At 35.6% G+C, this 25,073-nt stretch overlaps 1 protein-coding gene across 6 annotated transcripts in view; it reads right to left on the bottom strand.

Annotated features, from left to right (window-relative positions):
- CEP128 (centrosomal protein 128) overlaps positions 1 to 25,073 on the bottom strand; it is a 389,769-nt gene that overhangs the window by 337,096 nt on the left and 27,600 nt on the right. For all 6 annotated transcript variants that reach the window (XM_047863629.1, XM_047863627.1, XM_047863628.1 and 3 more), the window contains exons 5-8: positions 16,685 to 16,811; positions 15,539 to 15,657; positions 12,493 to 12,584; positions 8,692 to 8,764 (exon numbers count right to left, since the gene is read on the bottom strand). In XM_047863629.1, the coding sequence (XP_047719585.1) occupies positions 8,692 to 8,764; positions 12,493 to 12,584; positions 15,539 to 15,657; positions 16,685 to 16,811 (411 nt within the window). The remainder of the gene's footprint in view (positions 1 to 8,691; positions 8,765 to 12,492; positions 12,585 to 15,538; positions 15,658 to 16,684; positions 16,812 to 25,073) is intronic.

Consider the following 25,073-nt stretch of genomic DNA (forward strand, 5'->3'; position numbering starts at 1 on the left):
GGTCCAAACCACCACTACGAATAGGGAGATAAAGCAACCAGACTCACAACAGAGAGCATGCAACACACTCCAAAAACACCTCCTGAAGGGCCAGTCCCAGGACAGTATAAGACCTTTTTTGAATATAGTAGTGCTCACAGGTACAGGACACATAACAAGTTATTAAAACATATAAAGGACAGGAAACTAGGTAACATGACAAAACAAAAGAATTCTCCTCAAAAGAAATTCCAGGAAGAAATGACAGCTAGAGGATTGTTCAAAACAAATATAAACAATATATCTGATCAAGAATTTAGAAAAACAGTCATAAGAGTAATAGCTGGGCTTGCAAACAGCATAGAAGACAGCAGAGAATCTACTACCGCAGAGATCAAGGAGATAAGATACAGTCACAATGAATTAAGAAATGTTGTAAATGAGGTGCAAATGAGGTGCAAAATAAACTAGATGCAGTGACAGCAAGGATGGAGGAAGCAGAGGGGACAATAAATGAAACAGAAGATAAAATACAGAAAATGATGAAGCTGACAAAAAGATAAGAAAATACTAGACCACAAGGGGAGAATTAGAAAATTAAGTGATTCAATGAAACGTAGTAATATCTGTATCATAGGAGTTCCAGAAGAAGAAGAGAAAGAGGCAGAAGGTTTACTTGAACAAATTATAGCTGAGAATTTCCCTAATCTGGGGAAGGAAGCAGACATCCAAATCCAGGAGGTACAGAGAACTGCCATCAGATTCAACAAGAAAAGGTCTTCACCACAGCATATCACAGTGAAACTGGCAAAATACAAAGATAAAGAGAGAATTCTTGGGTGACTGGATGGCTCAGTCAGATAAGCATCCAACTTCAGCTCAGGTTATGATCTCGCAGTTCGTGAGTTTGAGCCCCACATCGGGCTCTGTGCTGACAACTCAGAGCCTGGAGTCTGCTACAATTCTGTGTCTCCCTTCTCTCTGTCCCTCACCTGCTCACACTCTGTCTCTCTCTCTTTCAAAAATATATAAACATTAAAAAAATAATAAAACAAAAGATAAAGAGAATTCTGAAAGCAGCGAGGGACAAATGGGCTTAACCTACAAAGGGGGTAGACACATAAGGATAGTAGCAGACCTGTCTACTGAAACTTGGCAGGCCAGAAAGCAGTGGCAGGAAACATTCCACGTGCTGAATAGGAAAAATATGCAGCTAAGAATCCTTTATCCAGCAAGACTGTCATTCAGAATAGAAGGAGAGATAAAGGCTTTCCCAAACAAACAAAAACTGAAAGAGTTCATGACCACTGAACCAGCCCTACAAGATACCCTAAGGGGGCCTCTGTGAGTGGAATGCTGCAAAGACTACAAAGGACCAGAGACATCACCACAAGCATGAAACCTATAGATAACACAGTGACACTAAATCCATATCTTTCAAAATCAGTCTGAATGTAAATGGACTAAATGCCCGAATCAAGACATAGGATATCAGAATGGGAAAAAAAAAAAAAAAAAAAAACCAAGATCCATCTATATGCTGTCTACAAGAGATTCATTTTAGACCTGAGGACACCTTCAGATTACAAGTGAGGGGATATAGAACCATCTATCATGCTACTGGAAGTCAAAAGAAAGCTGGAGTAGCCATACTTCTATCAGACAAACTAGATTTTAAACTAAAGGCTATAACGAGATGAAGATGGGCATTATATCATAATTACGGGGTCTAGCCATCAAGGACTAACAACTGTAAATGTTTATGTCCCCCATATGAAAGCACCCAAATACATAAATCAAATAATCACAAACAAAGCAATCTTATTGATAAGAATACAGTAATTGCAGGCGACTTTAATACTCTACTATAGCAATGGACAGATCATCTGGGAAGAAAATCAATAATGAAACAATGGCCTTGGACCACTGTCCAGATGGATTTGACAGATATATTCAGAACTTTTCATCCAAAAGCAGAATACACATTCTTCTCACTGGAAAAGAATGCACTGCACATGGAATATTCTCCAAGATAGATCACATATTGGATTACAAAACAGCCCCCAATAAATATAAAAGAATTGAGATCATACAATACACATTTTCAGAAACTTGAAATCAACCACAAGAAAAATTTGGAAAGCCTCCAAATGCATGAAGGTTAAAGAACATCCTACTAAATCATGAATGGGCCAACCAGGCAATTAAAGAAGAAATTTAAAAATATATGGAAGCAGGGGCGCCTGGGTGACGCAGTCGGTTAAGCGTCCGACTTCAGCCAGGTCACGATCTCGCGGTCCGTGAGTTCGAGCCCCGCGTCAGGCTCTGGGCTGATGGCTCAGAGCCTGGAGCCTGTTTCCGATTCTGTGTCTCCCTCTCTCTTTGCCCCTCCCGCGTTCATGCTCTGTCTCTCTCTGTCCCAAAAATAAATAAATGTTGAAAAAAAAAAAATTAAAAAAAAAAAAATATATGGAAGCAAATGAAAATGAAAACACAACAGTCCAAACCCTTTGGGATGCAGCAAAGGCAGTCCTAAGAGGCAATTCAGGCCTATCTTCAAGTAACAAGAAAAATCCCAAATACAAAACCTAATCATACACCTAAAGGAACTAGAAAAAGAACAGCAAAAAAAAAAACCCAAAAAACAAAACAAAACAAAAACCAAACAGACAAAAAAAAAAAAAAAAAAAAAAAAAAAACCAAAGCCAGAAGAAGAAAAATAATAAAGATTAGAGCGGAAATAAACAATATAGAATCCAAAAAACAAAAACAAAAACAAAAAACAAACAGAACAGATCAATAAATCTAAGAGCTGGTTTTTTGAAAGAATCAACAAAATTGATAAACCCCTAGCCAGACGTCTCAAAAAGAAAAGAGAGAACACCAACAGATAAAATCACAAATGAAAGAGAAGAGATCACAACCAACACCACAGAAATACAAACAATTATTACAGAATACTACAAAAAATTATATGCCAACAAACTGGACAACTTGGATGAAATAGACAAATTCCTAGACACCCATACACTACCAAAACTCAAATGAGAAGAAATAAAAAATTTGAACAGACACATCACCAGCAAAGAAATTGAATCAGTTATCAAAAATCTCCCAACAAATAAGAGTTCTGGGCCAGATGGCTTCCCAGGGAATTCTACCAGACATTTAAAACAGAGTTAAGACTTATCCTTCTCAAGCTGTTCCAAAAATAAACAAATAAATAAATGGAAGGAAAGCTTCCAGACTCATTCTATGAAGCCAGCATTACCTTGATTCCCAAACTAGACAGAGATTCCACTAAAAAGGAGAATTATAGGCCAATATCCCTGATGAACATGGATGCAAAAATCCTCAACACGATAGTAGCAAATCGAATTCAACAGTATAAGAATTATTCACCATGGTTGAGTGGGATTCATTCCTGGATTGCAGGGCTGCTTCCATATTCACAAATCAATCAATGTGATACATCATATTAACAAAAGAAAGGATAAGAACCAAATGATCCTGTCATAGATCCTGTCAATAGATGCAGAAAAAGCATTTGACAAAATACAGCATCCTTTCTTAATAAAAACTCAAGAAAGTCAGGATAGAAGGAACATACCTTAACATCATAAAAGCCATATGTGAAAAGCCGACAGCTAATATCATCCTCAATGGGGAAAAACTGAGAGCTTTTCCCAAGATCAGGAACATGACAGGGATGTCTACTCTCCCCACTGTTGTTTAACATAGTGTTGGAAGTCCTAGCCTCAGCAATCAGACAACAAAATGAAATAAAAGGCATCCAAACTGGCAAAGAAGTCAAACTTTCACTCTTCACAGATGACATGACACTCTACATGGAAAACCTGAAAGATTCCATCAAAAAGCTGCTAGAACTGATCCATGAATTTGGCAAAGTTGTAGGATACAAAATCAATGTACAGAAAAATCAATTGCATTTTTATACAGCAATAATGAAGCAACAAAAAGAGGTATCAGGGAATCAATCCCATCTACAATTGCACCCAAAACCATAAAACCTAGGAATAAACCTAACCAAAGATGTAAAAGATCTGTATGCTGAAAACTATAGAAAATTTATGAAAGAATTTGAAGACACAAAGAAATGGAAAAACATTCCATGCTCATGGATTGGAAGAATAAATATTGTTAAAATGTCAATACTACCCAAAGCACTCTACACATTCAATGCAATCCCAATCAAAATTGCACCAGCATTCTTCTCAGAGCAGAACAAACAATCCTAAAATTTGTATGGAACCACAAAAGATTCCGAATAGCCAAAGTAATGTTGAAAAAGAAAACCAAAGTGGGAGGCATCACAATCCCAGACTTTAGCCTCTACTACGAAGCTGTAATCATTAAGACAGTATGGTACTGGCACAAAAACAGGCACAAAGACCAATGGAATAGAACCCAGAATTGGACCCACAAATGTGTGGCCAACTGATCTTTGAAAAAACAGGAAAGAGTATCTAATGGAAAAAAAGACAGTCTCTTTAGCAAACAGTACTGAGAGAACTGGACAGCAACATGCAGAAGAATGAACGTGAATCACTTTCTTACACCATACACTAAAATAAACTCAAAATGTATGAAAGACCTAAACATGAGACAGGAAACCATCAAAACCCTAGAGGAGAAAACAGGCAACAACCTTTTTGACCTGAGCTGCAACAACTTCTTACTCAACCCATCTCCGAAGGCAAGGGAAATAAAAGCAAAAATGAACTACTGGAACCTCATCAAGATAAAAAGCTTCTGCAATGCAAAGGAACAATCAACAAAACTAAGAGACAACCGACAGAATGGGAGAAGATATTTGCAAATGACATATCGGATAAAGGGCTAGTATCCAAAATCTATAAAGAACTTACAAACTCAACAACTGAAAAACAATCCAGTGAAGAAATGGGCAGAAGACATGAATAGACACTTTTCCAAAGAAGACATCCAAATGGCTGACACATGAAAAGATGCTCAACATTGTTCATCATCAGGAAATACAAATCAAAACTACATTGGGGTAACACATAATACTGATCAGAGTGGCTAAAATTAACAACTCAGGATACAACGGATGTTGGCAAGGATGTGGAAAAATGGGAATCCAATTGCACTCTTGGAGGAAATGCAAACTGGTGCAGCCACGCTGGAAATGCAAACTGGTTCAGCCACGCTGAATGTGTAGAGGTTCCTCAATTAAAAACAGAATTATCCTACAACCCAGCAATGGCACTACTAGGAATTTATTCAAAGGGTGCACAAGTGCTGATTCACAGGGGTACATGAACCCCTATGTTTATAGCAATGGTTTCCACAATAGCCAAATAATGGAAAGAGTCCAAATGTCCATCAACTTACAGATAAAGAAGATATGGTTTATACATACAATGGTATACTTACTACTTGACAATGAGAAAGAATGAAATCTTGACATTTGCAACATGAATAGAACCGGAGGGTATTATGCTAAGTGAAATAAGTCAGACAAGGACAGATATCATATATTTTCACTCATATATGGAACTTGAGAAACTTAGAAGACCATAGGGGAAGGGAAGGGAAAAAAAATAGTTTCAAAGAGAGAGGGAGGCAAACCATAAGAGACTCTTAAATACAGAGAACAAACTGAGAGTTTATGGGAGGGGCAGGGAAGAGGGGGAAATGGGTGATGGGCATTGAGGATGGGCAGTGGGTATTGTATGTAAGCGATGAATCATGGGAATATACTCTGAAAGCCAAGAGCACACCGCATACACTGTATGTTAGCTAACTTGACAATAAATTATATTTAATAAAAACAAACAAACAAAAAAGACTAACTCTACTATAGCACAACTTATCATTAAGCAACAGTAATCAAGACCATGTGATATGGGCACTGGAATAGACAAATGAACCACAGGATCAAATACAAGTCCAGAAACAGAAGCCTGCAAATGTGAACATTTGATGTATGACCAAGACAGGACTGTAAAGTAGTAACAAAGGGCTGATTCTTTCAATAAATGAAACTGCATCAATAGATATTCATATAAAATGTATGATCCCTACTTCACACCTTGAACAACTTACCAATTCCAAGTACGTACTAAGTCTTTATGTAAAAGTTGAAACAATAAGCTTCTAGAACATTACATAAGAAAATATTTTCATGTTCTGAAGATAGGGAACAATTTCTTAAACAGATTTAAAAAAAAAAAAAAAACTAACCACAAAAGAAAAGATAGAAAACTGAACTAGATTATTTTAACAGAAGACCCCATGAAGGGAGAGTTAAGAGAATGAGAGGCTGAAGACTATTGGAGATAACACTGAAATACATATAACTGACATTGTGCTCATATACAAAATATATAAAGACCTCCCACAAGTCAATAACAAAAATACAAGGAAGCCAATAAAAAAAGGGGGACAAAAGAAGTGAACCAGTATTTCAAAAAAGAAATTGCCAATAACTACAAGAATGGAGTAATTACTAGGCAATTCAATAAGAAATTGGAAACTCTGGAAAAAACAAAATGTAAAAATGCTCATCATCTAGTAATTATAAAAATGCAAATTAAAACCATGATGAGACACTATGCACACCTATCATAATGGCTATTATTTAAAGACTAATAATACCAAATATTGGAAAGGATAAAAAGCAACATGAATTCTCCTACATTGCTAGTGGGAGTGTAAATTAACGTAACCACTTTGGAAACCTGTTTATCAGTATCTACTAAATTTGAAGGCACCTAGAAATTGCACTCCACATTACATACTAACAGAACAGCACATACATGTGCACTAAAATAATAAATAAGATTACTCATGGCAGCCTTCTTTGTAATAGCCCAAAATTTGAATTAATTCAAATATCCATCATAAAATGTTAAAATACATTGCGGTAAATCCATACAATGGAATGCCAAAGAGCAATAAAAATGAACAAACTACAAGTATATGATTAGCAAGATTAGCAAAAAACAGACATAAAAAACACACCCTGTATAATTCCATTTATATAAAATATTTAAAACAGGCAAAATTTACCAATGGTATTAAAAAGTCACAAGAGTGGTCATCTTTGAAAAAGAAGGAGAATTTAGTGACTGGGATGGAGAATCAGGAGGCTTCTTACACAGTGGTAATGTTCTATTTCTAGATCTGGGTGGTGGTTAAAATGGGCCTGTTCACCTTGTAATAATTCATTGAGTTTTACAATAATATATGTACTTTTCTGTAAGTAAATTATACCTCCAAATTTAGAAAATTAAAAATTAAAAAAAAAAAATATGAAGCTTCAGCAGGTTCCACTGTCAGGTGACGGGTTCCATTCTAGAATTATAGGAGAAGAGCCAGAAGATAATTTATTAAGCTACAGAGGATCTTGAAGCTACATTCTTAAAAGTGTGTGCATTCCACTCCTGTTTAGACAGTATGAAAATCAGACAATGGCATAGATTTCTTGCTGTGTAAACCACTGCAATTAACTAAGAAAGACACCAATCTGTTAATATGAGAAAATACTTTTTTTTTTTTTTTTGAAGTGCAATAGTTAAGGTATTTTAGACTGGCACAATTTAAATCTTGGTAATGCCTGGAAAAATCTAAGACTTTATGTAAAAAAAGAAATACCCCATATTCTGATCATACATCAAATGCCATATCATCACGCACTAACTGTGAAGATCTTGTCTATTTCAACAGAAGACACACATAATATCTTCACCTCTCTGGGGTGCTTCGCAAAGAAATCAGCACCAAGAGCACAAGAAGAATGTACTTTTCATATGGCCAGATGTTTACTCAAATTTTTGAAATGGGCAAATTTCACTGCAAAAAGAGTAACTAAGTTGATCTCTTTGAAAACAGAGTATATCCATCTCTTAGCATATGCAGGCAATAAATTCAAATTCTAAAATAAACTCAACATATCTATGTAAGGATCTATAAACATAATAAAAACTGCAGAAAAAAAATATCTGCTAATATACTTTCCGTTTGAATAAAACATGTTAAGGAAAAAAATTCTGCTACCATTCCTGGTCTTGAAAAAACAAGGTGCTATGGGATATGAATAAATACACATTGCTCCTTAAGTTGATAAGTTTCCAAGTTTAAGGACAATTTCTATTGATGTTTTTTTCTCCTAAAACAAACAACTGATGATGCAAAGAAACAGACACTGTATGTACTTCATTTTTCACTTCAATTCCACCAACAACAGTGCGTTGATTAAAAGAAACCCTTGAATGACGACTCTCAACAATCTGAGTTTGAGAAAATAAAACTCGAGAATTAGGAGTCTTTGCAGCAACCGATGACACACCTAAGTGAAATGAAAATACTTAATGAGGAGTGCTACAGAGTCCCTATCAAAAAATTCCGTATTTCTAAAACATCATTTAAGAAAAGCCATATAATCACTGGGTCAGTGAAATTTAAAATATATTTTGAATATTCATAAGGAAACTAAAAATTAGACAAATAATAATTCAATCTCTAATATATTACCATTGTAAATATTTTAATCTTAAACACCCCAAATTCATGAACATTTTATAAGAAGTACAAGAACATAATTTAGATAAAATGGCATGTATCATCCAAAAAGTTAAGATCTACTAAACTTCAGCGCTATTACAACCAGGCCCACCACTCTAACATCTGTGTATGAAATTTGTTTTATAAACAAACAGTTCTCACCACTTCTTGCTTTTGGGTTTCATTAAGTTTTTCAGCTAATTCTTCCAAAGCCCTTTTTGTTTCAGCATCCGACCTAGGCAAAAAAAAAAAATATTTTAAGTTGGCTGTTTGAAAAAATATACACAAACAGTGAAATATACAACATGTTATTACATAATATTCTACTGCAGTGGTTCCTAAATCTTAGCAAACATATGAAATACCTGGAGGACTTATTAAGACAGACTGCTGAATCAGTAGATCTGCAATGGGATCCAAGAATGTGCATTTCTACAAATTCCAAGTTGATGCTGATGGTGCTGATTTGGGAATTACACTTTGAGAACAAGCACTACACTGGACCATTACCTTCAATAAACAAGTAGGTTGCAATATGTCTCATTTTAAATTAAGAAGAAAGGAAATGGGGGGAGGACTAAATGTGATCTCAAATCCTCTCTAGCAATCCGTAACCAAATTACATCAGTGTGTGCTGTACAAAGTCCGTCCTCATCAACTTACCTCCCTATTACCTTTTTTCCTAACAGATTAATAACATACATGATAAATAATGAAACAGCACTGAAAGAATTACAAATAAAACCAAAGCCCGTCCTCTCTCACACCTCCTTAACTCTGGTTCCACTCACCACTGGCACCCATGCTCAACCACTTCCATGCTTCATTCTTTTGCTGGTTAACTCTGCCATTTTCGTCTCTAGACACTTTCAATTAACTCTCTGTTTTGAAATATTTAGTTCACTGATACCCCTCTCCAATTTCAGATACATTCATTACTATTTTTAGTTTTTCTACTGGTTACCTATGTAACTTACATAATATATTTATACCTCTTATGAACTATTCCATCATAAAGAATTCATGCTTCTGGTTATGTCCTATCATGTTTCCATTTTCATCAGCTTCATACCTGCATTGTTAACAGTCTTGTGCTTTTGTTTTTTTCTAGAGTTTCTTATTATCTTTTGGCCTTATGTGGCCCTTATGTATCACATTATTAACATTTTTCTCTGACTTCTTACAGAATCACCTATTAAGAATCGACTCCATTCTTGTGGATTACATTCTTCTCAAAGGACACCTACTTCCTACTCTAATTTAGAGTGAGTATTTCCTGGATTTGCTACATGGTTACCATTCTGGGGACTGCTTTCACCAAATCTCTGGATTAGTTTTATTATTTCTCATCACCTGTATCTTACTTTTTCTTGGTTACCATTTTACTTTACTTATGTGTTCTTAGGTAATTTACTCAGAAAGAAGTTATCCTAAAGGTAGATATTCTAAGTCTTTAAATCTCTGAAAATTTACTTGGCACCTCTTTCTTGGCTTTGTGGTTCTTTGTACCACTGGACTTCCCACATCTCACTAGCTGTTCCTTCTCAAGCCACCTCTTTTGTGTATATGAGACTTCTAATACTGGAACTTTTTGGCACTAAGCCCTGTCCTTGATACTCTCCATAAAGCTGCTAGATATTACCCATTTTCAAATACCACTCCTGTATGCTCACCACTCTTAAATTTGTATCTCTAACAGAGACTTTTCCTTTAAGCTCCAGAGTAAACATCTAGCTGCATATATTACATCTGGATGTCTCACAAATATCTCACACCTAACATATCCAAGGCCAAACTCTTAACCTCTAGACCTGGCATATCCCAGGAAGTGGAATTACCATCTACCCAGCTACTCAAATCAGACATCTGGGAGTCACCCTTGGTTTATTCTCTTTACCCCCCATATCCAATCTACTGCCATATCCTGTTTCTTCAGTCTCCAAAAACCTGTCTTAAACATATCTGTGTCCATCTCCTCCTTGCCAGAATCATGGTCAAGCAATCATCTCTCACATGCTAATGCAACAGTTTCCTAACTTGCCCTTCTCAAATCAATTTTCCACATGGCATCCAAAGTGAGTTCTGAGTTAAACTTTATTAATGCTTTCTAAAAGCTTGCTTTCCAGTACATTCATTATTCATATACCTTTTGCAGTAAATATCAAAAAAAATGAAAAATTAGTCATTAAATATCAATCTTTCTGAATCACAGAGAAACCTACATTTAACCTAGCTACCTCTGACCCAGTATTTTTATAAACGTAAATTAAGAATTTGTGGTACAAGTAAAGCAGTATTGGATCTGGATATCTTCCTCATCTATTCACAAGAAAGTTAAGTCACCAATTTCACAAGAAACTTGACTTCTAGTTTGGCTTAAATAAAGTTTCTCTGCCTCACACATGCCTCTGGATCACACAAACTATTACCAGATGGTACCAGCTCATGGATCAGAAGATCCCCAGTCTACCACTGCACATCCAAATGACCACTGAAGCCAATTAACGAAATCAAACCTGCAATTTCTCCCGGGTCTTCCAACAGGACAAATTCCTGAAATTCATGTTCCTAGTGCTTAATTTGTACCCTTTCTTCAAATGTGTAAAAGCTACACAATAAAGCAACCCAAGAACAGACTATACTAGAATGTTGACACCATTTTGCTCATTTTATCAACTTGTCAAAACTAAATACCTAGTTTTAAGTTAACTAACAAATACTGGTTTAAAAGAATGACAATACAACTCCATAATACAGCTCAAAATTCAGGAACTTAATTTCTTTATTTATACCCGCTATATATGAAAATGATTTGAACCACAGGGTGCTGTAAGTGGTAAAGTGCAGACACTCTGGGCCGTAATGCCTATACCTGAATCCTGACTCTACCACATACCCCATTTGAACGCCAACAAGATGAGTTACTTCATCTCTCTATCCTTTTCCACATCCAAAAAATGGAAAAAATAATGATGATTACCTCATTAGGGTTGTTATAAGAATTAAATCTAAATCTGGCAAGAAGTAAGTGTTCCATAATATTAACTACTAATAGTAGTAATAGTAAAGTCTTTAATTCTTATTACTAAATTTCCTATGTTCCTCATTTAAAAGCAGGTAAGTTACACAGAGTACAGTTGATAATCACATATTTAACATTTATAGCTTTGACCCTTTTTGAGACAGCAACAAAAAACTGGTGTATGGAATGATTTTGTTAGATGGAATGGGAGTTAGCAAGTGAACTTGGTAAACAAACTTCAATTCAGCTTTCTTGTTGCCCCATCGCTGCTCTAGAGAAGAACTCTGGAGAGTCACTCTAGAGACTGACTCTAGAGAAGGATAAAGACTTTGGTTTCCTGTAAAAATATGGCCTCCAAGTGAAAGCCAACTGTCACTGCTAACGATGAAAATGAAAAGACAGTGAGGAAATTTTAAATAAAGTGATATTTGCTGGGCACTACATAAAATTGACAAAACTGTAGAGCTGGCAAATATAAACTACTCACTTTTGAAGATTTCAACTGAAAGCTAAAATACTGGATTCTACAATGGCTCATGTTGACAAATTCCAAACTATGCTTTTTTTTTTTTTTTTTTTTTTTTTTAAGCTTCACTGTTGGTGATTTGGTCTCCATCTCTGTTTCTCTCTCTTACCTCTCCAACTATTTGCAAATCAACCTCTTTGCTAAGGTTGATTTATCTCACAATGTATCTCTCCATAATGGCAGTACTCCAGTGAAGTAAGTTAACATGTTTTCAAAAATATGAATTTAATTTGTCTAACACTGAGTCACAATACATTCTAAATTCAAAGGATTTTAAACTGTTCTATTAATAAATTTTAAAATACTGGTATAAAAACAGCACTGTTTTTGAATTCATGTAAACATATCAATTACAGAACTTATTATGTTCTTCTAATAACTTATGCCTCCAACAAAAACCATATTCTGCTTTTACCGGCTTCTTCTGGCAAATTCCCGATTGAAATCATCTCCAAGCCGAACTTGTTCACTGCTGAGGTCTCGGAGGGACTGATGAAAAGCATGAAACTAGTAAAAGCAAAACATAGTTATCCATTTAGGATTCTGTTTAATTCTTCCATGAAGAAGAAGAGCTTACTTTTTGCTGTAATGCCCAAATTTCATGTTAATAAAACATAACAAAATAAATGTCTATTCTGAAACATTTTTCCAAAGAAAAGCAACTTTTAAAAAGTTATAACATTAACCATCACATCCTCTATAGTACACTAATTCCAGTCCTTTTAGATACCCCCTGCCCCCTCAAAAAAGAGGTCGGTAAACTTTTCCTGTAAAGGGTACAATAGTAAATATTTCAGGCTTTCAGGATATATTAACTCTGTCAAAATTAGTCAACACTGTCATTTTCGCACAGAAGTAGCCATAAACAAAGGAGCATGGGTGGCGGTATTACAAAAGAACCCTATTCAACTGGACCACATGCCATCGTGTGCCAACCCATGCTGCAGAGAAACTCTTGCCCACATGCACCAGGAACCATGTACAATAATGTTTGGAGCAGCACTTTTCATAATGAAAACGCTGAAAACAAACACAAAGTCCATTAAGAACGGAACATATATAAATTGTGATATGTTCTCCCAGTGGAGTATAACACAGCAATAAAAACGAAATGATCAAACCTAAGTACACATTAGTAAGGCTATAATGTCAAAAACATAACATCAATTGAAAAAAAGCAGAAGAAGATATACAGTATTATTCTGTTTATATAAAGTTTACACATGGAATACTAAACAAGATGTATGTATTATATATATATATATATATATATATATATATATATTTTTTTTTTTTTTTTTTTTTTTTTTTTAAGCAAGAGAATGGTTACTATAAAAGTCAGGATAGTTGATAGCCCTGAGGAAAGGGGAAGTGTAAAAGAGGCTTTAGGGGTATAATAATGCTTGGATTCTTGGCCTGGATGGTGGTTACATAGATTTTCATTTACATTATTGTACTTTTAATTGTAAATATGTATACCATATATGTATCTGTATACTATAATTTACAATATAAAAAATATTTAAGTTATAGAGATTTGCAGAAACAACAAATCAATCCATTTCAACAAATGTACATTGAGCAACTAATCAGCGCCGGCAACTGTGGTAGGAAATAAGGGGTTCAGAATTTAACATGGGATATAGACATGCAAACAAATGACAAATGATGTGCAGAGCATTACAGAAAACACACTGTCTGGGCGCCTGAGTGGCTCAGCTGGTTAAGCATCCAACTCTTGATTTCAACTCAGGTCAAGATCTCACAGTATGTGAGTTTGAGCCTTGCATCAGGCTCTGCACCATCGGTGCTTGGGATTCTCTCTCTCCCCTGTCTCTCTCTCTGCCCCTACCCCACTTGCTCTCTCAAAATAAACAAACTTAATTTTTTTAATAAATAAGAAAGTACACTATCACATGGAGCTAAAGGTCATCTTAAGAGACTTAAAATAAGGAAGAACAATTAAAAAGGAGTGGAGGTAATACAGTGGATGAAGAGCAGACCATTCACTTAGGTTTTGCAATGATTTTCCAGCTTTGTAAACCAGAATCCTAGGACTCATCCTTGACCCCTCCTTTACAATCATTCTCCCCCTCCCCAAATGGTCATCTGATCTTCAAGACCTTTCATTTTACCCACCAAATAGCTTTTAAGTCTACCCTACCTTCTCTCCAACTCCATTTATCCTAATCCAAGTAACCACCATCTCACACCCACAACACAGCAATATCCTCTTAACTGGATTGCCCACACTGATTTCATTTTCTACACTAGAGGTAGAATGATCTTTTCAAAATAATTGTTATCCCCTTACAAAGACTATGCATAGTCTTGGTCCTTCATACTTCTTCAGCCACATGGCCTTTCAGTTGCCCTAGGTGTTAGCTTCCTTCCTATCAAGGTATCTGTTCTACCCAAAATGACTCACTCAACTTTCAGATTTCAGCTCAGCCTTTCTTCAAGAAGCCTTCCCTGTGTGGAGCAAGTCCCTCTACCACACACTCCCATGACCCTATGCTTACTGTTCAGCATGCATCTCAGCTCACAATTATGGACCCATCTGTGTACTTATTTAATATCTAGCCCCTCCCCTTAGATTACAAACTCCACAAAAACACAAGGTCTTTGCTTATCTCTATTCCCAAGCACAAGCACTGTCCCAGAACAATAGCACTAAATAAACAGAATGGAAAAGTAAATGAACAACGTTAGGATATTGTTCTCTGCTCTAGGCTTAATCATACAATACACGCTAGTAAGTTGCACCTACCAAAAAAAACCAAAACCCACACAGTAAAGGAAAAGTTTCTACAAGGGGACATCTCATGCACTTGGTTTTGTTATCTCTATCTTAATCTGTAACAAGCAAAAGCTACAGGTGAGTATCCTGACAAGCTCTGAGGCTGCAATCCTGAAACCACCAAAACAAAAACCTCAAAGTCAGCAACATCCTCTAGCTTTTGTCTAATTAATTTAGCTACACAAAGCAACAAGAAACATTTTTTCAGCTCTTGTATGGAAGCTTAAAGAAGCAGAAAAAGATATATGCCCTTAGAATGAATACTTCCAAAATCTTTACTGAATACATGAAATACATGGAAAGAGTATGAAATTTCTTGCTTCTAATTAAGTAACTCTACCAATGATTCAACAATCAGAAAAATACCAATGAAAAAAATCAATAGGTTAACCACACAAGGACTAACTTGTTTACACTAAACCAAAATTAGCAAAATAGAAAGTAGCTGACTTAGCAGGGCTTACCGAAGAATGAGCCACCTGAACAAGGAAATAAAACATTGTTCAAAACTAAACTCATTTTTAAATATTCTACAAAACATAATCCTCCAGAACAAAGTACAAAATAAATGGTAATTAGTACACTGAAAATAAAATAGTTTACTTGGTTTAAAAAGAAAAAAAAAAAAGATAAAAGCAGATTACAGACTAGCACAAAGTACCTGGCCCATGTCGTCAGTCTCCCGAACAAATCGGACACCAGTTCTGGACCTAATTCGTTTACTCCCCTGATGATCCCCATAGTCCTTGAGAGGTGAGGTAGGTGGAAAACGGTAGCCCTCTTTAGAGATGAAACAAAACGGAGAGAATAAAAACATGCAGGAGAAGAAACGTGTAAAATTTTGCTCAGAAAATATACATCAGTCATGGATATATACACACACCCTAACCCAGACTATTTCCCAAGTATCTTGCTAAGGCCACAAAGTGGCACTCATCTTGTTCTTAAAGCAGATAAAATGAGCAAAAGAAATAACACAGAAATAGAAAATATCAAAAGTTCTAATTTGCTATACTTTTCAAAGAAGCAATATATTCTTTTAAAAATAATAAATTGGAAAATAAAAATAACTTCTCTCTCTAAAATATAACTTAATACCAATAAAACAGAATTTTTCCAACAAAGTAATCTAAAATCTGAACATAGTTTAAAAATCAATAAAAACTACATGAAAAAGATTAGCTGGTTGTGTCCAATTTTTAATCCTTATCATGATCAATAGCATTATTAACAATGCAAGTTGCTAATATTCACTTCTATCTAAATCACCTCTCTTCACTGCATACTTTTCTATTCATATGTGATCTCAGTGCTGTAGGAAAGTATTAAGTAGGATTAACTACAGGCAAACCAAGTGTTATCAGCTTTAATCTAGCCATTGAAATCTAGCTGCACACCAAAGATAAAATTCACCTGTTTTTAACAAGTGTCATAGGATATTTCTTAATCAGACTTTGAAAAACTGTGAAGCTGGGACAAGACTTCTAATCGAGAAAGTATAACACACAGTAAATCCTATTTGTGTGTTGCTTTTGATTAGAAGCAGACAATTAAACCCAAGTTTTGTCAGGTAAAACCCTCTGTGGTCTACGGAGTCTGAGAACAAAAGTAATAGAGTAACAAAGTCTCACTGAACACACTTCAAATTAGGCACCATAAAATAACTGACAACTGCATCTTCTAAACATCATTTGTATGATTTTATGTATGGGTTCTATTTCTCCAAAGATTAAATGCATTCAATATGTACTTCAGGAATATCTGTAAAACAAAACAAAACAAAACAAAACATCTCTGAAGAGTTTACCTGTCACAGTGCCACCATCGAGGTCACTTGCACTCAGACTTGTAACAGAAATACTTCTCCCTCCTGAGTTTCTCAATAAACGCTGACTCCGCAATTGGCCTATTGATTGTTCCAAGCTTTCTTTTAACTAAATTAAAGAATATAGTGAAGGAAAATTTATTCTCTTTAAACAACTCCAAATACAAACAGAAAAGAGATTTTTAAAGCTATTTCAGAAAAATCTGACTTTCCAAAGAGACTTTATATCCAAAAAAAATTTGAAGTAAGTTATGTTAGGAAATAGAAACATAGTAAACATAAATATTCTAGAGCCAATTCTAATACCTGGTTTTAAATAACATCTGTTGCTACCTATTCCATCTTTCTATTAGCAGAATGTGAAAGAGATGTCTCCAGATAAAATGTTTAATGTATGTGCCACCCATGCTTAGAAACGTAAGAAGCCCAATGTGTCTGAAAGGAGAGTCTTCCTCGCTTGTAAACATTCCTTTAGAAGCCCCAGATCTGTAACAAACAGGAAACTGACCAGCTCTTACAGTGACTGCTTCTATTAAAATCATGTGCACTGTCCAATTGTGTATCAGAACATTTTTTAAATTCTTGATTCAAAGACTTCAAATCCCAGAAAACTATGTGGTCAGATGTCAAATTGTTAATACATACTAGGGATTACAGTTGTCCAAATGCTCTCTTCAGATTATTAGGGAGTCAGCCAACAGGGGTTATAAGAAAACATCTTTTTGACCTAAAAGGCTGTATTAAATAAAAAGACACCAAATACAAAGAATAATGTCCAGAGCTGTACCCAGCTACAGACCTGAAAAGAGGTTTCAAATGAAACCCAAGGGAACAGAGATTAAAGCTGAAGAAAATCCACATACCCTGAATTGCTAGGAATTCAGAACCTGAAAGTCTAGGCATCCTATCCAAGGATAAATAAAACATAATATTAATAATGAACTGATCCATAGAACAAGTCACCCATAACTCTTTAAAGAGAATGTCAAAAAAACTGATTGAGAGGAGAGGGTTTCCTAAATTCAGCCAGAATTAAAGAGCAGAACATCACTTATGAAGAAAATGAGTTGTCTCCTTGGGGAACTGTGCAGAAAAAAAGGTAGCCTCCACTGAAGGGAAAGCACAAGATGAAACACAAGAATATGAATCACAAATGAGCAAACCCTTTCATTTTTGGTTATCTGGCTTTAGCTCTGCTAGAAAACCAAGGTTAAAGTTCTGGATTAAAAGAAATAAAATTTCAAGAATGTACCTCTAATGTTCTCATTTCGGGGGGGGGGGGGGGGCGGGAGGCTAATTTTCCACACCTCTGTCCCCTACTTCTCTAAATTGAGATCTACATACCCAAACCATCCTGCCTGTGCATTCACTAGCTATAGAACCCAGCCTATTAATCCAGAGAAATAAACAGATGAGGCTCAGGAAGACAAGGTCGACCTTGAGAGTAATTTATACATAAGTAACATTAAACCTAACACGTAAGTAGACCAGAGTATTTACACAGTGAACACAAAACAGTGTATCAATAACCTAGGGTAAGCTCCAAATAAAATAAAACCATGTTAAGAAGCTCAAATCTAAACTGTAACATGAAAAATGGACTGGAAATGTAAAATGACTTTAGATCACACAAGTTAGTGACAGAACCAGCTCTATTAACCTTTTCTTGTTTATCTTTATTATTCACATCTTTCAAGTGAAGCCTGATGTCATTATCCTTTTAGAAGCAAAGTCAGCTGCTGTTTCTTATTACTGCTCTTTTTGTGAGTTGTCTGCCCTTTTAAGCTCTAGTTATTAAGATTTTCTGTTTGACTATGATTGTTAATGTCTTTACTGTGATATGACAACGTGAAGCTTTACCTGTAATTACCCCATCTTTGACCCATAGAGATCATGGAACCTGTACCTCGGTATCTTCCCTGTTATAAATTCTCAGCCATCATCTCTTCAAATACTGTTTCTGCCCCTTTCTCTCCTCCCTCTCTTTCTGAAAATTGAGATATACTCAAGCTATCTTTTTACCAAATCCCATGTCATCGTTTTCTGAATTATTTGGTTCTTTCATTCATCCATTTTTCTTTTTGGATACCTTATGCTGGCCTATCTTCCAATTCAATTGTAAATGGGATCTATTCCTTGATTTCTCTTTCTGTTGTTTCATTATTGGTGTATAGGAATGCAGCTGATTTCTGTGCATTGATTTTATATACTGCAACTTTGCTGAATTCATGGATCAGTTCCAGCCATTTTTTGGTAAAAAACAGCTATTTAACCTATACTCAACAGGATTGGTTTTTATTTATTTGCTTATTTTAGTTATATTTTTCAGTTTCTGTAATTTTCATTTGGTTCTTTTTTTGGGGTTTCCAATTCTTTGCCAAAATCCTCAATCTTGTCTTTTAATTTCTTGAACAGGTTAATCAGATTTTTTTTTTTTAATATTAGCATGTATGTTTCTATTGTCTGTTTTTTCCCTTGACTTTCAGTCACCTCTTGTATTTTCTTATGCCTGATTATCATGTCATAGACATTGTATATGAAAAATTGTGGAGATTATTTGAAACTCTAGATGATGACATCTTCCTTCAGAAGAGATTTGGTTTTTCTTCTAGGACAAAGTCAGGCTAGAATCACCAGGAAACCGAAACCACCTTAATATAGTTAGGAACCAAGATGACTGAAAACTGGGCTTCTGCTCCCACCAGGGCTGGTCTATTTTTCAGTTCATCTCTTCTCTCATTTTTACCTCATCATTTTTCCTACACTATCACTCTTTGGGGTCTCAAATGAAAGCTGGAAGATTCCTAAATTCTAGTTTTGGTCTCCCCGGCCTCTTCAGTCTATTGATAGCTTTCATCCTACCCTCTCTGCTTCTAAGCAATCTCTTTTGAAATCAGCTACTAACTTAAGAGAAGAGTCCCAGATGCAGGACTCCTTCTAGACTTCCATTTTTGCCAGAGCTTTACCAGACCTAGACTATAAAGTTCCCCGCAGCCTTGGTTGTTCTCTGCTAGATTCACAGTCACAGTATTATTTTTTATTTCATTTTTGGTATTATAGAAGAGACAGAGCAAGCACATGAGCAAGGCAGATGGGCAGAGGGGGAGGGAGGGAGAGAAGGAGAGAATCTTAAGCAGACTCCATGCTCAGCGCAGAGCCTGACATGGGGCTCAATCCCATGACCCTGGAATCATGACCTGAGCCGAGATCAAGAGTCGGATGCTCAACTAACTGAGCCACCCAGGCGCCCACCTCTTTTTTTTTTTTTTTTTTTTTTTTTTGCTTTTCTAACTGTTCCAAATAGGAGAGTTGATCCCAAATAATCTTATCTACTGATGCCAGAAGGAGAACTTGCCAGCATCCTTTTTATGTGGGCTTATTTGCTAACAAATCCTAAGCTGTAACTAAAAGCTGATGAATAAAATGAATTTATATACACATTCTCACACACACACACACACACACACACACACACACACACACACTTCCTAGTAACAAAAACAAAAACAAAATAAAACCCCACCATGGAACCATATGGAAAATAGTACAGAATAAGACAAATGATACATTACCCTAAAATCTAGAAGTAATAACAAATGTTGGAAATTTATAAAAGGTTAGACCAATTATTTAGCAACCTCATTTTAAAACTCTAAAAAGATATCATAAGCCACTGAACAGATAAACAGGCTGATATATAAAAACCAAGAACTATAATGTAAATGGTAAAAGGTAAACATTTTTTAATTACTCCTACAAATATGGCAAAAACAGATCCTAAGATACAAAACTAAAAATGTAATAGAATTAAAATCTACATTTCAAGTAGGAGTAACACAAGAGATACTGCACAAAATCTAATCATGATGTATGAAGCCAATAACTCTTAAAGCACAAAAACTAAGAGATAAAGAGATAATGATATTATGAAAGTTGTTCCATATTCTTTAGGATTTTAACCCTTAACTAGATGCAAAAAGCAGGCCCAACTTGAAATTAAATGAAAAAGCAAAACAAAGCAACAAAAAACAAAACAAAAAAAAAACACTAAACAAAGAAAATAATACTAATAAAACTCATTTAAGATTTACTATGATGGATGATGTCTTTTTGCTGAAACTAAGTAACGCTCCCCACAAGACTATGGTACAGACTCCAATGGTACAGGTTCTAAGAGTTTAGCATCACTATCTCTATACGTACCAAGTGATGCCTCCATTTTCACCCAATTTCCCCTATCTGAAATACTATAAGCCCCGCATCCCAGAACATGTTATGGCGCATTTTTTTCACCTCAACTTGACATAAATGTATTACTTACATTTTAGGTCTATTCGCTTATCTCCTTTCATTTGATGTTAGAATAAAATAATTGAAGCATTACTACTACGTACTGGGATAAATACAAATGAAATTTGGTCACTGAAACTGAAGGGCAATTATAAGGTAGTTTATCCAAATTGTCAAGACATGCCTTCAAACTCAGAAGTCAAGAGATCTCCCTCTAGGAAATGATGAAATAATTTGAGCATCAATAGAAATATGAACTACAATGGATTCAAACACTTCAAATATTCATAACTATGTGAGTTGATAATCCTCAAAGAGAAAAAAAGTCCTTGGTCACTACTTTTTTTTTTTTTTTAATTTTTTTTTTCAACTTTTATTTATTTTTGGGACAGAGAGAGACAGAGCATGAACGGGGGAGGGGCAGAGAGAGAGGGAGACACAGAATCGGAAACAGGCTCCAGGCTCTGAGCCATCAGCCCAGAGCCTGACACGGGGCTCGAACCCACGGACCGCGAGATCGTGACCTGGCTGAAGTCGGACGCTTAACCGACTGCGTCACCCAGGCGCCTGGGTCACTACTTTTGAGTAGGAAACCAACTCATTATTTTGGCAACTAGTAAATAAATGAAATTTTGTAAAACATAAGGTTTTAGATTACCATTAAAATAAAAATATCAAATTTTAAAATTCTCATAGAGCTCTGTAAGCTCTGTGAAGACTCTATTTGGAAAAACTCTAATCAGAGGGGCTCCTGGGTCGCTCACTCAGTTAAGCGTCCAACTCTAGATTTCAGCTCAGGTCATGATCTCATGGACCTTGAGTTTGAGCCCCACATCAGGCTCCATGCTATCAATGAGGAGTCTGCTCAGGATTCTCTCTTTCTCCCCCTCTCTCTGTGCCTTTAAACTTTAAAAAGAAGAAGGAGGAGGAGGAGAAGGAGAACTCTAATTAGAGACAAAAATAGAAGGCAAGTTTAATGAACTGGAAAAGAGTGTATAACTCAAAAGGACTAACTATATTGCAAACCAAGTCCATGAAAGGAGATCATCCAGGCAGCAATGGGTTCTCCAAATAAGAGGTGTGATTGGTTAAAAACAAAAACAAACAAACAAAAAACACATGATTCAGAAAGTCCAGAGGGAAGCCTAGCAGTGATTTCCTCAGCTATGCTGCTTCTGCTCCTATCCATATATTTCACACCATATCAGATAATAACTCTCACATACTTTCGTTAGAGGATACAGTAAGACAATGTACGTAAAATAATTAGAATAATGCCTAGGGAAGATTAGTTTGCTCAGTATAAGGTAGTTTTTGTTATGGCAGTTGTAGGCAATCTAGGGACCCTTGAGCAGCAGCGTCAATATTCCCACTTTCAGTCATGTCTTTATAATTCCACATATAACTCCTCCATAATATGATTCAACTTTCACTCCCAGCATGATCACTTTCCATCTCATTGTTGCACTGTTAGCCAATCCCTTTATTATTTGTTGTGCTTGTAAAATGGCAAGCTGGTTTATCATTAGAAGACAAGGAAGTAACACAACCGTGTGTTTTATTACCTACGACCAATCAGCAACAGACTTCAAAAGCAGTGATCTGCTATTTACATAGTAATATGTGAATTGAAGAACTAGAAGCAAAGTTTGAACTTTTTGCAGTTATTCACAGTTAATAAACTTTGTTAACTGAAATTCAAACTGTGCTGTTTAGGACTGGTGTTATTTGAACAAACTGGGGTAATGGAACTCATGCACAGCCAAACCATGCAATCAGAACTGCCCGTATTTACTTTTCAGGATCCTCAAATGGCTGCTCCATGCATCCAGTAGCAGTTTTAAAGCAGTATTCAGCAAAGAATATGTTAACTCTATCTACTGGGGACCAGCAACTCTGGTCTACTTTTTTAGGTTAAAAATACTGACTTTCCAAAATTTGTAAGAGCAAATTTCTGGACTAGTCCCTAGGAAAGCAAAGTTTCCAAGCAATAGTAAACATCTAGGAAACTAGGCATCAAGTCCACCAACACTATCAGAAATACCTAAGAAATAAGCCATTCAATAAAATTAGGCTTCAGTATGGGAAGATGAGATGTATCAACTTTTTTGGTAAATATATAGCAACAGTAACTGCTTCACTAATAGTGTATCTTACAAATTCACATTCTCTAAAAAACTAATTCTATCCTTGACTATGTTCACTGTGAGAGGGGGGAAAATAATCACACAAAAAATAGTCATTAGGAAATTCTTAAAAGATATTTACCATTATTCTAGAGACCATAATAGAAATACACAAGGGATAGTGATTATTCACACACAAATATACTAGCTACCAGTCATCAACTAATTACCTTCCACACTAATAAAAACACAACTGAAGGGGGGAAAAAAAAAAAGCCAGGAATAACCTTGGTAAAAGTTGTAAATGCTGCACTTTAAAGTAGGCCTTGAATTCTGGAAACTATGTAAAGATTCCATTCAGTTTCTTCAGGTACTTTTTTTACTCTAAGTTGTCTCTTATTTTCATACTAAGAAAATATGTCCCCTAACATAACATAGATTATACAGAAATGCATGCAAATTTGGCCAGGTATGGATAACTGCATTGACTTAGCTACATAGTTCAGCAGATATTAGAAATATCTAAATATTCTGCTTAATGATTTAGTTTTATTTTCACCTAACACTAAAGAGTCAGTATTCAGCAAACATTCACAACATATATAGCACTGATGACCATAGAGACAGTGTTGTAAGTTCAGATATGTCTATAATAATGACATCAAAAAATTAAAGTACTTCGATTCACACATGTTAGAGGTCAGCTTGGCAAAAATGCAGGCTAAAAGTAGAGGCAGAAAAGATGCCGTTTTAAAACTTCTGTCCAGAATAATGATGTCATCCATGGGCACTTTAAGTGCTTTTATGCCTGGCTTTCCTTCACTGACTATTTTTCTACACAATGCCAAAGTTTACCTGACAAGACCTACAAAATACATTGGTTGTAGAATTAATCGTATCAGCTCTATTTTGGTTCCTCACAGTCTATTTGTCTTCTACTAGTAAAACAAGAAGGAAGAGGAGGAGGGGGAGGAGAAGAGTTTTAAAAAATTAAACAAGAGTGAAAATTTATGGTTTGCATATTTTTCCAGTCCCACCATCTGTTGCTCAAATGTATTTTTAAAATGGTTGCTGCTATCTTATTTTTTATTTACCAAAAGATCATTAGCTCCAGCTGCTTTGCCTAACCTCTCTCTGCTGATTTATGGAAATATAAGCCCATAATAGTATTCCTGAAATTGAAAAACTCCCTTACAAAAATACATCATTTTTATTTATGTAACTATTTTATTTTTAAATGAAATCCCATATATTCAAAGCCCGTATACCACTACATTCTAATAATTTTGAAAGTATTCAAAAAATATTTGTATATAATATTTTGATGTTAATAAATGAGCACTCATGGAAGATGGAGTGTGCTCTTATTAGCATCTTAATGTATTATGAGTGGACAGACATACTCATGAACACAAGATGGACAAAAAGTAATCTTATGTATGTTGTCTAATTTAGCATATACTTTGAAGTCAAAATAATCAGACATACATATCCTTGTGAATGTTGCAGCACGTTATGTTGTTTATACACAAATGAAACTGAGTCTGGGCCCAATGAATTCAAAGAAAGGAAAATGCTGAGTGCCTAGAATGTACCACGTACTACATTAAGAACACAAACAAGGAGCTCCTGGGTGGCTCAGTCGGTTAAGCATCTGACTTCAGCTCAGGTCATGATCTCACAGCTCGTGAGTTACAGCCCCACATTGGGCTCTATGCTGACAGCTCAGAGCCTGGAACCTGCTTCAGAGTCTGTGTCTTCCTTGCTCTCTGCCCCTCCCTGACTTGCGCACGCACACACTCGCGCTCTCTCTCAAAAATAAACATTAAAAAAAATGTTTAAAAAAAGAACACAGCAAATGCTTCAAGGTAGGGATTACCAGATGAATTAAAGAAACAACAGAAACATGAATGTTTAGCAAGTTTCTAAACAGTGTGACTGTGTGACCACTTCAA

Source organism: Prionailurus viverrinus, chromosome B3 (genome assembly GCF_022837055.1).
Source record: "Prionailurus viverrinus isolate Anna chromosome B3, UM_Priviv_1.0, whole genome shotgun sequence".
Lineage (NCBI taxonomy): Eukaryota > Metazoa > Chordata > Mammalia > Carnivora > Felidae > Prionailurus > Prionailurus viverrinus.